This window comes from Nannobrachium achirus (assembly GCF_963921795.1).
Source record: "Nannobrachium achirus genome assembly, chromosome: 5".
NCBI lineage: Eukaryota > Metazoa > Chordata > Actinopteri > Myctophiformes > Myctophidae > Nannobrachium > Nannobrachium achirus.
In genome coordinates, this window is record NC_137814.1 from 27469334 (window position 1) to 27485596 (window position 16263).

The 16263-nt window shown below is 42.5% G+C and overlaps 2 protein-coding genes across 2 annotated transcripts in view; both read right to left on the reverse strand.

The window, feature by feature from the left end:
- The window catches only part of LOC308284765 (histone H3.2), a gene marked incomplete at its 3' end in the record, with an annotated part of 219755 nt that overhangs the window by 98628 nt on the left and 104864 nt on the right, over window positions 1-16263 (reverse strand). The window lies entirely within an intron of this gene.
- LOC308284957 (low-density lipoprotein receptor-related protein 8-like) overlaps window positions 5821-16263 on the reverse strand; it is a gene marked incomplete at both ends in the record, with an annotated part of 109187 nt that continues 98744 nt past the window's right edge. Inside the window, 3 exons of the mRNA XM_080725679.1 lie at window positions 5821-6173; window positions 8535-8603; window positions 15387-15659. Coding sequence (XP_080581805.1) covers window positions 5821-6173; window positions 8535-8603; window positions 15387-15659 — 695 coding nt within the window. The remainder of the gene's footprint in view (window positions 6174-8534; window positions 8604-15386; window positions 15660-16263) is intronic.

Consider the following 16263-nt stretch of genomic DNA (forward strand, 5'->3'; position numbering starts at 1 on the left):
GGTAATAACCTTATCACCTAAAAGTGTAGTATGCATGGGCCTTAACAGATGCTGACAGAGATACCTCTCGCTTCATCTCCACCAGTCGAAGATTCCTTTCAATGAGATTCGCTGTGGACACTAGCCATGCTGCTCTGTGCAATTTGTGACTTTCATTTAATTTGCAGACTGGCACAGATCTCTTTGGGCAGAAAGTGGAATCGTTTCGCATCGGCAGCGGCTGATCCGATGGAAGTCTGGGTTGCTTAATCATACTACAGGACTGGCAGTGTTCCATGGGCGATGTTACAGTGTATTGCAGTGCCTTGTGTGTATGAGATTACTGGTATGAGTGAGTGGACACCTGTAGTATCAATAGTATCGATATTTATGTCCGACACCATATTTACTCGTAAATACATTTGCAACAAAGCTCTGCCAACAATGCAATGGAAATAAACATAAGTACATAATGCCTTATAATGAATCGCATTTTTATATCGCTTTTCCAAGTGCTCAAAGCGCTTTACAATGGTTCACACACACACACACACACACACACACACACACACACACACACACACACACACACACACACACACACACACACACACACACACACACACACACACACACACACACAGCTATGCATCTAGTTCTTCCATCTATGTCTATCTTGGTATTCACACTGTACCTTGTGCCTTTCAATTAACCACTTTATTGTGTCCCTAGATCATCTATTTACAGAAAAGAGATTTTTGGTGTCAAGAGAAAACAGGACCCCTGTCAATTAAGTATATAATAGGGTTTAAGTGGTTAAGGGGAAAAAACACAGACTGACAATTTGCATTCATGCTTATCAAACCACGCTAAGGAATGCAAATAGTGCCCAACACATGTTGTATGCAAAACACATGAAGGGTATGCTGAAAAAGTGTCTGTCAAATATAAAAACAATAACTCAGTCAATATAATGAAGTTGGTGTATGAACTTCTTATTTCTAATAAAATGTCAAAAACCTATAAAAAACAGTATTGTTCAACTTTTCTTTCACATGGTCTAACATCACTCGAGACATTATTGATTGCTCAGCATCCCAGCCAAAATAAAAATAAAAATAAAAATAAATACTGCAATGACTTGAATGAACAGGAGATGGAGCTGTTTCCCCAAACCACAGTCAATCCAGTCAGCCAAATCACAACAACCCCATCTGAAAACAAAGCACCCATGAATCTGGAATTCTGGGATGAGTGCTACCAGAGGGATTAAATCCAAATCCCTTTGTGGTGTGACAAACAATGCAGACATGAGCTCAGTGAATTGCATTGATGCCACAGCAATCACACTAACCAGCATTTAAGTGTGTGGCAGCCCGGATAAAGGGCCCTGTCCTCCATTATAAGCCAAAAGGAGTTTGAGTGTTGTTTCTCCTGGATTCTCAAGGGAAATGCAACAAGGCCCCAGGCTTTTAATGGTGTGAGCCGATGTGTGCCAAATAAGATCAAATGGGGATTGGGGAGGGAGGGAGGGAGGGAGGGGGGGCTGGAGATTTCTCTTTTGGAACAAAGCTGTCTCATTTCCCCTGAGGATCAAGCTGACTAAAGTCCGATTTATGCTTTGATGTAAGACGCCCAAGGAGCTCAGCGTCTAAAATTGGTCTAACACAGGTCTAGATTTGCACGTTTTTTAGACGTCTAAACTTAGACAAGACGTTGATTAGACGTCTAATAGAACTTCTATTAGACGTAGAAGTTTAGTGTTGAAAATAGCCAATCTATCACAACGCATCGCATCGTGCCATGTTGTGAGCTTGAAGATCTGTTATTTTCCCGCACTCAAAACAGTCGTTAATTTAAACATGACCTCAAGCAAAATCACAGTCACACCAACAGAGAGAGAGAGAGAGAGAGAGAGAGAGATATGGAAACACCAGCTGTGTAGGTGTGAATGCACCATCCTCCCAACCCTTCCTTCCTGGCTTTCACACATCTGTACCCATGTCGTGGCTACCCACATCTGAGACACATGTTTCTCCATTGTGTTCATAAAATATATATATATATATATATATATATATATATATGTCAAGTAATATCTTAATGGACCATGTTAAAAGAAGCGGGGTACATTTTATTTTATTTAATAATGATAATGGACAGGGGGCTTATCTGGAATCTATGCAGACGAACCACTTACACTCTATGTCATCCCTTTGTGTGTATGTGAGTGTGTGTGTGTGCGTGCGTGCGTGCGTGCGTGCGTGCATGCGTGCGCGCGTGCGTGCGTGCGTGCGTGCGTGTGTGTGTGTGAGTGAGTGTAACAGTTCTAGAGATGAAGACCACCAACCAACCACACATGCTGTTATTGTGATTAAAAGAGCTTCACTCTCCATTACTGTAGATATTGTCATTAAGTGCATACAGTAGCATATGATTTACTGTAGTGTGACCACAGTGCAGGGACACAATATGGATAGAATAAAAACACAGATACACGATGGCTGAAGAACATTTTTCAGTCAAATTTTATATCAATATATAGAGATATTCAAAAGAACAACTTTGTTACAGAAAATCAAAAAGTGGAACCGGTTTGCAATTTTGTTATATTTGCATGTACTGTACATACAGTAGTTGGCCTGTAAAATCTCCCTGTCGTTCTTGTGGCGAACACAACAACACATCTTTGATGAAATAAAGATGGAACAAAACAAAGAAAAAGGCACAAACAAATGATAAATTGTGTCATTAACACCCAAAGGCCTGGTTTATACTTTCTCGCATTGCGGTATCTTGCGCCGACAATTACCGACCAACAAAGCGCTGTGAGCTTGTGTGTCAGCTATTTTCTGTGGACAACACCAACAACAAAGCATAAATTAGGTTTGAGGTGAAGTTTTGTAAAGATGATTTTTTGTATTTTTTTTAAAGAGACGTGAAGTTACAAAAAATCAAGGTGTCAAATGACGCACAGCAAGAAACAAGACAAAATCACTTTGGTGGGGAAATTCATACTCTTTACAGTCAGGGAACACAGTGCCCTCTGTCATACAAATAAATTAATACAACTGTCCACACTTTCAGTTATCTAAAATCTTATGTACACCTCGTCTTTTACAGAATTGTATAATACATTATCAAAAAACCTCTGCAATATGAAAACATATTTACATATCAATGATTCAAAAAAGGGACCCTCGCAGCTTCCCCGGTGTCACACACACACGCTACTGCATTCATTCAGTCGCTCTGACACACGCACGTACACAATCACACACGCACGCACACTCACACACTCTCACGCACACTAATACAACCACACAACTGATACGACACACGCATTCGCACGGTAATTCTCTCATGCAGCACACAACGATACAGAAGGCATTCATAGAGGGTTGTGCAACAAAGAGCATACGAAACGGTTCAAATATGGCTGTGGGATGAACGTATTACATGCATGATAATGAACACACACGCACACGCACACACACACACACACACACACACACACACACACACACACACACACACACACACACTAGGGCATTCACGAATAGTGATTTTTAGTATTCGAATTATTCAACCTCAAAGTATTCGAATATTCGACAGGACTGGCCAAACTGTCAAATATTAAGTAAGCAATAGCCGATCTACACAATCTACATAGCGGATCTACACGCTCACAACGCCTCGCGTTGTGAGCATGTAGATCCGCTATTTTCACAATATTTATCTTCGGAACCGAGTCACATTAAATGTAATACTTACAATTCCAAGTGCTTGTCAGGGTGGGGACCCCAGTTCAAATATGTTTATTTTGGGGGTCACAGCCTAAAAAGGTTTGAGAACCCCTGGTATAGAGCATTAAAAATTCATCCACCAGGGATTGACAACTCATTCTTATGACTTCCTATCTAGCCAAGCTTTATAAACTATATATTTTTTAAAGAGAAAGCAATAAAAAAAATTAAATATGCGAATATTCGACTTCGGTGAACAACGTCGAATAGTGACTTTGATATTCGAATATTCGAATATTCGGTGAATGCCCTAACACACACACGCGCACACACACACACACACACACACTTAAGCCATCTGCAGGAGGAGCAGCTACAGTAGCAGAGCGGTGTTTGTTCATGGTGCAGGACAGAAGCATCATGTTCACTGACAGCCAGATCCTGCCTAATGTCAACCTCACTACGGTACAATCTGGTGTCCGTCTGCTGCCACTAACATCACCGCAACAACACACCCCCCCTGCCGCGCGCTCCCCAGTGGCGGCGGCGAAAAGACGCCTGCTCAAAGACGTCTGGCAGCCTCGGGAGGAAGGACAGCGGGCTAACGGATCCCTGCTTCTTTTTGTGTGTGTGTATGCGTGTGCCTGTGCATGCGTGTGTATGTGTCTTGCCTGAAACGCTGAGTCTCTGAATTGTCAACGGGCGAGCGGTTATTCATGCTGTTTGTGTTATCTGAGGGCAAGCGCATAATTGTCTGCCTGTTCCTTTGAGAACAGCATGTTGAGTTGTGTGTGTGTGTGTGTGTGTGTGTGTGGGGAGGGGGGGACTTTACATGTTTGCCATAGAATAGTGCTGTTCTGTGTGTGGTGGACAGAAAAATGTGCAACACAACTGAGTCTTTAACAACCGCATAGCCAGCAGCCACACTGACCCAAAACCGTGTCTCAACAAATCCCTGAATGTTGAGGATGATTCCATTCACTAACGGCGACGCAGCCTATTGCTGATTTTATCTACTATAAACTCAGCTCCCTCCTTTACCAGACACCTGGCACACTTCTCTCTCACACAGTCCTGTCTGCTTATAATAGATGAACTACCTCCTGCAAACCTTCAACAAGCTTCCATCTTCGGCAACCCTCAACTCTTCAAGCATTCTGGGGTGACTGAGGTCAGACAAACAAATTAAACTACACTCCAAAAGCTTCTTGGACCCACTCCAATTGGCTTGCCCATAGGAGAAAGCCAAAGCACACATGCTAACATTTCCTGGGTTAAATTGTCTCAGTTAAATTTAACCGGAGAAAACAATAATGGTAAAAACAAAGTCCATGCGGAATAACACTGACAAGTACAAACGACATCTTCAGTGATGGTGAGGTGTGTGACTGATAAAACTCTAATATGAATCGGTACAGATTGTCCTGTCGAGGAGGGCGCTAGCCATTAATCAGACCTCCTTGTTTCTAAACAGTATTCCTGGAGCTCTGTGGTCCCCTCTAGGAATACAACTGAACCCAGATTGCAACAGCCAAGGACAAAAAGGACTCTCGACACTCCCTCCCTGTCATCAGAGCACACCTCAAAGCTATGGATACAGAAGTGGACATAGAAATAGAATGTATTTTTAACTCAATTTCGAGTCAATGTCTGGGAAACATTAAAACATGGCCACTAAATTAAAAATCTAAATCAAGTGATTTGAGGTTAATTTTGGAATAACAGGCCCAGTTTTAATCAGATTCCTGTATTAAAGGGAATAGAAAACACATCTCTCATTCCAGCTTGGATACAACGGCGGCAAACTATTTTCGAAAAAGAGCCATTATCGTAATAGCAGCACTGCCATTTGTGGTGTTATAAAAAGTGTACTTTACAAACAGCAAACGGACATGAATGTCAGGACGTTGGATGAGGGTGATGATATGTTGTTCTTCCCTTGAAACAAACTCAGCGAGAGCCATCCCTGACGACCTCGCATGTGCGATTTGCCTGAGCGGCTAGCCGTGCCCTCCCACCTTTCCCCCCCCCCCCCCCCGTCTTTCCTATCTTTTATTTTTCTTTATTTTTTGCCCTCCATGGGGGTGGGGTCAGGTCACTTTGCGGCGGACAGCATGGGCTGCTCCGTGTACCAGTGAGTCCCCGGGTCGGGCATGCCGGCGCCCAGGGGCAGGGCGATGAACTGTGGGCACGTGCCTCCGCCGCCGCCCACGACGCCCACTCCCACGGCCGGCGGGTACGGGTGGTGGTGTGCGTGGTGGTGCGCGTGGTGGCCCGCGCCCTCCGTCCGCCCGATGTGGATCTCGTCCTCCTCGCCCTCGCCGGTGGTCTTGCGGTACACGGGGTTGTCGAAGTTCATGCTCTTGGTGGATTGGCTCCGCCAGTTCCGCCACACCACGTAGAGGGCGCTGCACAGGAGGCCGAACACCACTGTGGCAACGATAGGAACTGCATGCGTTTAACACACAGCAGGGGGGAGGAAGGGAGGGTGAGGTGGGAGGGAGGGGGGAGGATGGTTCTCAGCGTTAAACGATGCAGAACAAGTCTGTGGCATGAAATGACAGGCATACATAGGAGATCAGCAGGCATGCTGATGGGGGGGTTGTGTGTTTGGGTCACTAGCGGCTAAGCGTGGGGCTTACGTTGAGGGTAGTGTTTGGCAGGACAGGTCGAGGAGAATCGATCGCAACTGACCTCTCTTTACTGCGCTGCTGGCTTCGTTAGCACTTTGATCACACAGTGGTAGCACAGTAGCACACACAGGCAACACTCGAATAGCAGCAAGCTTAGCAGTTTCCTGCCATCGACGCATTTAGCTTCCATTCTAACATTTTACTGTAGCTTTGCAGTCGCACAGAAACAACAGCTGTGGTCAGTGCTTACCACAATGGGTCTGTTTAGAAAGAGGTGCACTGTATACACTGGGGCGTATAGTTGTAACACAGCTGCTGTATATCTCTCTCTGTGTTCTTTCATTATGTCATCTTTCTCACCTTATGTACAGTACAGTATGTACACTGTGTCACCTGTGTGGGGTAACTGTATGTACCTAGTTATGACTGGAATCTTTGAGCGAAGTGGTTCTAGTGATAATGCTCAAACATGCTTTCATAGAAATGTGTTAAACACACAACCTTCCCTTGTTCCAATGCATCCATATAGTGCATCGATGAAGGAAAGAACAGGTCATATTCATGGGTTGCATTTGTAGTCCAACACCAGCCATTTGAGGACCAACACAGGTGTTTTGATTAGTAGAACATTGGTTCTATGCCAATCAGACAAATTGAACACCTGTGTTGGTCCTCAATATGTCCGGTTTAGGACAAAAAATTCAACGCATGAATTAGTAACCAGTAAGATATACTGTGAATAGGCTATATGCTACGGCAGCCATATTGGCAAAACTATTTTGCGGATTCGTTACTTCCTTCACGGGTGGTTCCCCTGACATCACTGTGATGTCAGGGGAACCACTCTAACAGAATGGGTTTGCCGCTCTGACATCACTGTGTTGTCAGGGGAACCACACAAACAGAATCCCTTTTATGCCCATATATGGAGTTCCCTGATGTCATCAATATTAATCCCATATCTAACAGGACTTCATATGGGAATGCCCATATATGGAGGCCACATCGGCCACATACCACACTAACAGAATCCATATATGGCCAAGACAGATGGCCAAGACAGCCCATATCTGTGTGGCTGGTTCTACAGACAGGGTACTCCATGTATGGGCATAAAAGGGACTGTATGTATGATGTCAGATGCAGACATCATAGGACTTTCACATAATGAATAACTGAGTAAGCATGTTTGGGCTCTCACAGCATATCTCCATATACAGTACATGGACCGATATACAGTACATCACTGGCCAGATGGCCAAGATATGGCGCGACCTCGCCGAGGTTGCTTGTCGCCCTGAGGCGTCTTACTAGTTAGTATCACTCATAACTTACGAGTGACACTAATTAAGGCTCTGTTCCATTTAGTGTAGCATGTACAACATCAGCATGTTTGTTTGACCCGAATAGAACACAACCACTATCAGTTTTTTATGGGGAAACCCTGTGAAGGCAGTAAGGAAGGAGCCCAATTTCTTGCCAATATGGCTGCTGTGCACACAGAGCCCATTCATGTTGTGATTTGCTGTGTCATACTGTACAGTAATACCCACAACAAGCCACAGGCAAGCATCTGGAGTATGCCAAGTTCCTTGTGTTTGTAGCCAGATACCCAACACAACCACACAGAGTGGCGGAGAATGACACAGCAAGGCAGAAATGTCAAACACACATGAACAAACACAAACACACACACACACACACACACACACACACACACACACACACACACACACACACACACACACACACAACATGACGGCGTGAGGGACCCTGGGACGGGCCTGTGGGTCCTCATCCTGATCCTGACAGGATGGCTATGAATGGAGTCAGGTCCAATAGGCCAGTGGTTCTCAAAGTGGGGCCCCGACGGTTTCTATAGGGGGGTTTCCAGAGGGTCCCCAGCTAAAATGATTGATAGTTGGGAACCAAATGGACCATTACAAATCTGTAAATCAGAGAGTGAAACTGTTTGTACACTCTCTGGGTCATGGGGGTACGGTGGCCCTAACCACGAGAACCAAACTGGGGGTCCTTTGAAATGAAAAGGTTTGAGAACCACTGCAATAGGCAGAGAGTGGATGTTGAGACAGGAAACGGAATGCCGGGGGCCCACGAGGCGTAAAGACACAGAGGGAGGACAGGGGAAGGGGGAAGGGTTCAACATGTGACTTACCTATGGGGATGACCACCCCCAGGACAGCCACGGTCAGGTTCTCACCCAGGATGAAGTTCTCACTGCCAGCTAGGAGGATGAAGAATGACAGACAGACAGAGGAGACAGATAAGGCAACAAGACGGAATGGGAAAGTCAGTAAAAGAGAGAGAGAGGTTGGTAGAGTGGGGTTGATAAAGAATGTATGAGAGAGAGATAGTCAGAAAGGGCAAGAGAGGATGGGAGGGAGATAAGTGGGGTGAGGGGAGAGAAGGAGGAACAAAGGAGAGGGAGGGTGGTAGGGTGGAGACGGGGGGAATGAAAGACAAGTGATTAACATGAGAGCGACAACCCATAATTTGTGTATTAATGTGTGTGCCGGTTTATGCTTGAATTATAACAAGAGTGACAGAGAGACACACAGAGAGAGAGAGAGAGAGAGAGAGACAGAGAGAGAGACAGACAGAGAGAGACTGAATAACAAGAATTGACACGCAGTCAATATAAAATCTGTGGATTGGTGTGTTGACGTTAGTGTAGCCACATGGGGAGCAATCTTCAATTCAATCTTCAATTCAAAGAAGCTTTATTGGCATGAGAACACAAACGTTTACACAGTGGTGGAAAAAGTACCTACATTTTTATAATTAAGTAAAAGTATCAATTCTGCAATGTAGAATCACTCTGTTACAAGTAAAAGTCCAGAATTAAAAATGTACTTGAGTAAAAGTACAAAGGTATTGGTATCCAAATGTACTTAAAGTACCAAAAGTAAAAGTACAAAATGTTTGAAAATAGCAGATCTACAAGCTCACAACGTGTGGCACCGCAATGCGTTGTGAGCTTGTAGATCGCTAAATGTAAAGACGCTACGCTGCGTCAACACAATCTGCTGTTGAGCAGTTTAACCAATTTGCTACGTACGTCTACACAAACGGTCAGATTACAAAGATAAATTGCTTAGTGAAGGCTCACGGATGTCACCATAGGGTACGCTCCAGCAGAATGTCCCGTAATGATCGTATTATTTAAAGAGGAGCATTTTAATCCGATCGGTCGTCGTTTCCTTAAAAAGGTATTAATGTATCTAAGTGCAGTACACCTCGCAACCGATGGGGTCGCATGGCTGGAAAAACAACAGAAAATGACGTCTGATCGGATTAACATGCTGTTTACATACATTCATACAGACATACATACACATATAATGCAATGTATTACAACCACATTCACATCACACACCAATGGTGTACTTGTGATTGTACTACAAACGTTATTTGGTAACGTTTGTAGTAACGTAAGGTGTTCAAATAAGTGATTGTTTTTACTCTATTTTCCAAAATCTTGTCTTGTGTCACAAAAGAAAAGATGATAATGTTATGCCATGAAATGAGCAGGTCGTTTTTATTTATAGAATAATCTCAAGAACAGACTGTTTCCTTTTCTTTGATGATTGTTAGCCATATGGTTTAAACCCTCAAGTTAACTTGTTGCATTTATGTGGGCCACCCTTAGTTCTCAAAGAAAGGGAGATGTGGTATTATTCGGATAATATTAAGGAGTGCCTTCATTTTGTAGTAACCGGTTGTGACGACGTACACAGGATGCGGGAGATGGACCTGGGAGGTTGTTGTGATCTACCGCACCGCAGTATTGACTAGCCTGTTGCTTCACACTGCTGAGATGTTATGCCATGAAATGAGCAGGTCGTTTTTATTTATAGAATAATCTCTCAAGAACAGACTGTTTCCTTTTCTTTGATGATTGTTAGCCATATGGTTTAAACCCTCAAGTTAACTTGTTGCATTTATGTGGGCCACCCTTTGTTCTCAAAGAAAGGGAGATGTGGTATTATTCGGATAATATTAAGGAGTGCCTTTATTTTGTAGTAACCGGATGTGACGACGTACACAGGACGCGGGAGATGGACCTGGGAGGTTGTTGCGATCTACCGCACCGCAGTATTGACTGGCCTGTTGCTTCACACTGCTGAGTTACACTGCTGTGTTGTTGCTGCTCATTTGTTTAATAAATACAAGACTTCGGATTACGTCGTTGTACGAGCCTGATAAGAGTACGAGCCTGATAAGAATAACTTCACATGCAGCAGTTACTCGGACCAGTAAACTACCGAATGCAGATGTTATATGGACGTTTATTTCAGCCACCAGGAAATAGACGGAGCCGCTTCAGCCAGAGAAACCATTTCATTACGACCGCAATAGTTTTGTGCTTGTCATTTCGCCAAGGTGATTCATGTTTGTTTTCTCTGCTGTCATAGTGTTCTGTACTATTGCAACTTTTAGCCCAAGGTAAATTGACTTTGTTTTTGTTTCACCGGATTGAGGATTCACTAGCATCCAGCAGCTACATCGAAGCTAAAGGATACCATACAACGTATTGGTAAGCAAATCAATGTTATTTACAGTCTTATCTGTCTGGCAGTGGTGTAACAAGTGGCCAAAATGTATCAATACTGCAATGTAGAAATCCTCCGGAACGTATTGCCATCAAAATCTACTTAAAAGCATCAAAAAGTAAGTCCAAAATGTTCGAAAATAGACTACAAGCTCACGATAGTGTTGCATCGCGCCGTGTAAATCCAGACGTATAAAGTAGGGCTACAGTGCTCAATGTAATATCGTATTAGGCTATAATGTCTGCAAAGTACAGTACTGGAGTAAATGTAGCTACTTTACACCATTGTCCGACCATATCACGCAAACAAGAACTGCTTATCACGTTCAACCGATCACAAAGAGTAAAGCATCATTCCCACTAGCTCTGGTCCATAGCGTTAGTGGAGGAACGGACCAGAGCTACATTCCCACATGGGCACTATAATAACTATAACTATAGGTCCTATATTTCAACCACTTATGGCAGTTGAATGTGATGATCAACAGTTCTTGTTGGCGTGGTATGGCCGGACATCAATAGTGTAAAGTAAGTACATTTACTCACTGTACTGTACTTAAGTACGGGTTTGTAGCCATATTTTTATTTCTACCCCATCCCGGATCAAAATATTGTAATTGTATTCCACTATAATAATTTGAAAACTTTAGATGCATCCATTATAATACATAATATTATAAAACATACATAGAACACTTTAGTCCTGTTTTATACCTATAGGCTGTTTGAAATGGTTGATCTACAGCTCGTTTGAAAAGGGACCATCAGTCAGAGGACATTAATTTGCAACACAATATAGTAGACCTGACACCATGATTCGTAAGCCTTAGAATTAGATGATGTGGTGCTAAGTGCTCTAGGTGTGTGCCTGCATTCCAGGTACTTTATAAACAATAGATGTTTTGCCCTTGTGTAATTTTAAGGGTATATAGCCAAACAAAGGGTGCCAATTTACATTGATTGATATTTTAATAGCAGTAACAAGAATGCTGTCAGACACAGTTTCCCATTTGTTTTAAGTAAAGGGACTGTTTGAAAACATTGGCTTACAATTGTAAAGGGTTCATAATTAGCTCAATCATTATTGTTGTTTCAGTGTTGTGATGTTTGTTTTTTCTCTTCTCCCACAGGGCCTGCAGCAGCCAGGGACAGAAGCTCCTTTTAGGAAGTGCCATGGAGAGCTGTATTCCATCCTGTTTGCATCAATACCAGTGCACTCACAGCATCAGCGTCTTAGGGAGAACATTCATGTAGAAATGAAATGCAGATTTTGTGTTGGACACACTTGACTTCTGGTCAAAATGCAACCTCTGGGTCTACAAATAAAGCCTGTTATGACACTTGCCTGGACATTTATTTGGATATGCACTATATGTAGAATGTAGAAATATGTAGGTAAAATACCTAGCTTAATGTATCACCTGTGCTGTGAGTATTACTATAAATGTTCAATATCAGTCTGCCGCTGGATATTATGACAAATGTAGACTTCAGGTTATTTGTATAATGTATGAGCATATAACAAGGAACTGCTCTTGCAAATATTCCTTGACAGACCTATTTATGTTTTGTTCAAATGTAATCCCATCTACATCAAGTAGGGCCTATAGAATTATTATGTTTGATGATTGAGCAAATGCATACATAGACAGCTCTGCTGTTTGGGATTTTCATTTACATTTCTAAAATTCAACGTCTCAGAATTGGGTTTCCATACATGAACAACAATGAGTAACAAGCAAGACCTGTCTGCATGAATAGCTTTATTTAGATCATTTATGATTTCAAATAAATTGACAAGGAAGGCTTGGAAATGGCTGTATCTTCAGCAACGGCAGCAGAACCTCCAATTTTGCAGGCTGACAACAAAATAAAGGTACGAAAATAGCATTAGATAAGTTGGACATGAAGCATGCTTTATAGGTTAGACTTTGTTGCTTGACTGTTGAGCGCCGAAAATAGACCTACAAGCTCACAAAGTCTAGAATCTGCGACATGCTCTGAGCTTGTAGGTCTGCTATTTTCGAGACAAAACGACGTCTTGATACAAAGCATGAATTAGACTGTCCCAGAAGTGCAATTAGAAATCACACAAGTGCATGGTTGTTAGCATTTGACAAGATATGCATGCACCATGTAAGCAAGCAACAGATGGCCCCATTGGGCTTGGTCTAATAACTGGATCTTGCATTGAAAACGTCCATGATGGCTACTACAAAATAAAATACATATATATATATATATATATATATATGACTGTCTACTCTACACAGACAACATATATATGACTGTCTACTCTACACAGACAACGTTAAACATGTTTAATGGCCTTTCTTTGTCAATATACACTTACAGTACCTCTCCATATATATATATATATATATGACTGTCTACTCTACACAGACAACATATATATGACTGTCTACTCTACACAGACAACGTTAAACATGTTTAATGGCCTTTCTTTGTCAATATACACTTACAGTACCTCTGTCTGGTGTCCTGCTCCTCTGTGTCTGTCTGCCACTGTTCCCACTACTGCACTGTTCCCAGCTGCAGCTTTTTTACGCGCCTGCCATTGGCCTAGCTCGGTTACCATGTGACCTGCCACAGCCAATCGGCAATAGGTCCCCTAGGTCCCCTGAATGTCTCAGGACAATGTAACCTGTTTAATGAAATCTGTTACCACAGATTTAATAAGGGGAGACAGAGAGAGAATGTGATGAGCTGTCTGGCTGCCTCTCCAAGGCCTGGTACCTTGGCACTCCCTCTGACCCTCATAATCTATCCATGTACATCCCATTAGCATAATGTCAAATCGGCCCTTAATCACATTAACCCTGGCCTCTCTAAATTGGGCACATTTTCAAATATTGTCTTTCTTGCTTTTATTGTCTTTACAAAAGACAAAAAAGGTAAAGTGGCCTTCCAAAAAGCTCACAATGCGAGTTGTTGTGAGCTTGTAGATCAGCAATTTTCATACTAGTCAAGTACTGTATATAATGCTGAAGTGGTTGATGCAGAGAAAAACATGCACATAGCAGACACTACTGTATAAGCATGCTCTCTCTCTCTCTCTCTCTCTCTCTCTCTCTCTCTCTCTCTCTCTCTCTCTCTCTCTCTCTCTCTCTCTCTCTCTCTCTCACTCGCTCTCTGGACTTAAACAATATACACACTGCAAAAACTCGACCATACACATACTGTACCTGTACAAACACATTATCAATTTATGATGTAGAAAGCCAAGTTTTTGAGGCCAGAAGGTGGCATTCAACACTCTCATTAATGTCAGTGAAGCGAGACCAGCAGTGGCTTGTGGTTATCTCAACTTAATGTTATCTTTATGGGGTGAGGCTGAGGTCGTTGACACGTGGAGTGTGGTGCCAGACGAGGCAAGGTGAAATCACACATTTTGTCGGAGGAACGCAGAACCATTTCTCTCTTTCTAACTTAAGGATGGGTGACTCTACAGTGATAGAAAGTAACTAAGTACAATTACTCAAGTACAGTACAATTATGAGGTATTGGCTTGCTTTACTTGATTATGTAAATGTTTCAATACTTTACTCCTACTCGGAGTCAAATGGTTTTTTTTGCACTACAATTATTTGAAAACTTTTGAAAATGGTAAGAAAAACAAGCTCTGTTAATATGTGAGCATTTGTGTCGGTGTCCCTAGTAATGTTTAATAAAACTACACCACGTTTACCTCTAAGTAGCAGACAGTACACTGTATGTGATGTATGTGTTCTGTCTTTGTTTGAGTGTATTAGAGTGTGTCGGAGAGTTGCGTGGCTGTGTGCTTCAGAGAAAGCACAGGTCAGAGAGATTAAATTGACTGACAACCCTAGCCCCCTGAGTCACTATACCGGTAGCTAGCTTATTTACCAAGGTTAGAAAATAAATGAAGACACTGGTTTCAGTGTGTTGACAGTAGCACAGTATTAACTTGTCAAAATGTCAAAGTCAACTACAGTATGAAGAAAATTGGGAGACTGAAAACAGGCAATTCAAAATTAAGTGGAAAGATAAATACAGGTTTGTGGAAATCGAGGTTGAAGCGCTTTCCTTTGCAAACTTGAGTGACCTCTTCATGCACTTCAATGGATTCCAAATTGGCCTTCACAGGGAAATCATAAAGCATGACGGCAACGTTGCATCTTAAAAATAGCTGGTTATTTTCACTGTTGATTTGAGTCCAAACAAAACATGCAAGGATCATTGGAAATACATTGTGTTTGCTGTGAACACTAGTGGACTGAGCAATATGAGCATATTAACCACTACAGTATGAACCTGGCGTCATTGTTCTGTCTCCTACAGAATTTCAAGATGTTCAACAATAGTGAAAATAGTGAACCACCAAGCTTGTAGATCAGCTGTTTTCACTATTCATTAAGTGGTTAATGTGTAGTAAAACATTCCAAATGAAAAGTTATGATGGAAGCCACTTACAGTGCTGGGAGACGCTGCTGTCCCCCGCCGGTGTGGTGAGGACCGCCGCAGTGCTGTCCGTGGGGTTTGAACCCAGTGCCTCAGACTCCTCCGCCATGGGCCTGGGGATGGTGAGTGGAGGGAGGGACTCAGGGCCACCGCGAGGAGCCGTGGTCAGCCCAGACACGCCGTCCGCCTGGGATGCCGGCTTGGAGCCCTCAGCGACGTCTGCTGTGGGAACAGCTGCTGAGACGGTGGGAGACGAAGGCATCATAGTGTCATTTCTTGGCACCCCTGGAAGGAAAAGTAATAATACACTTTATAGTGCTACACAATGTAGCTTAAAGGGGGGTGTGATTGATATTGTTTAGTTAAAAGAAATGTTTAATAGCTCTGTATTCTGACAGCAATGACTGCTGTAAGGTATTTTGTTCAGTAACAGCGGTACGGTCTCCCTGACTCTCCAGGAAAAACGTGGTCGTGGTCGGGCTAACAATTTGATCCAATCAGGAGAGATAACTCATACAGCAATTAATTGGAAGTAATGAAAAATTGCAGACATAGTTGTGTTGAATATTGTGTAAAAGTAAAAAGTATCTGTAATATAATAAAATTTTAAACTTTCATATATTCTAGATACATTGCACATGCAGTGAATTATTCCAAACCTTTTTTGTTAAAAATGTAGAATTTGTATGGCATACAGCACATGAATATCAAGTCCATAATTCAAAATATTACAATATTACTAGGGCTGGGACTTTAACTAATTAATTGCGATTAATTAATTACAGAAAATTAACGCGATTAAAACACATTTTAATTGCACTTAGTTTTTGCACAACAGAACCTTCAGTTTCAGGCATACTGATCATAGTGATGCACCAACCAAGAAGAG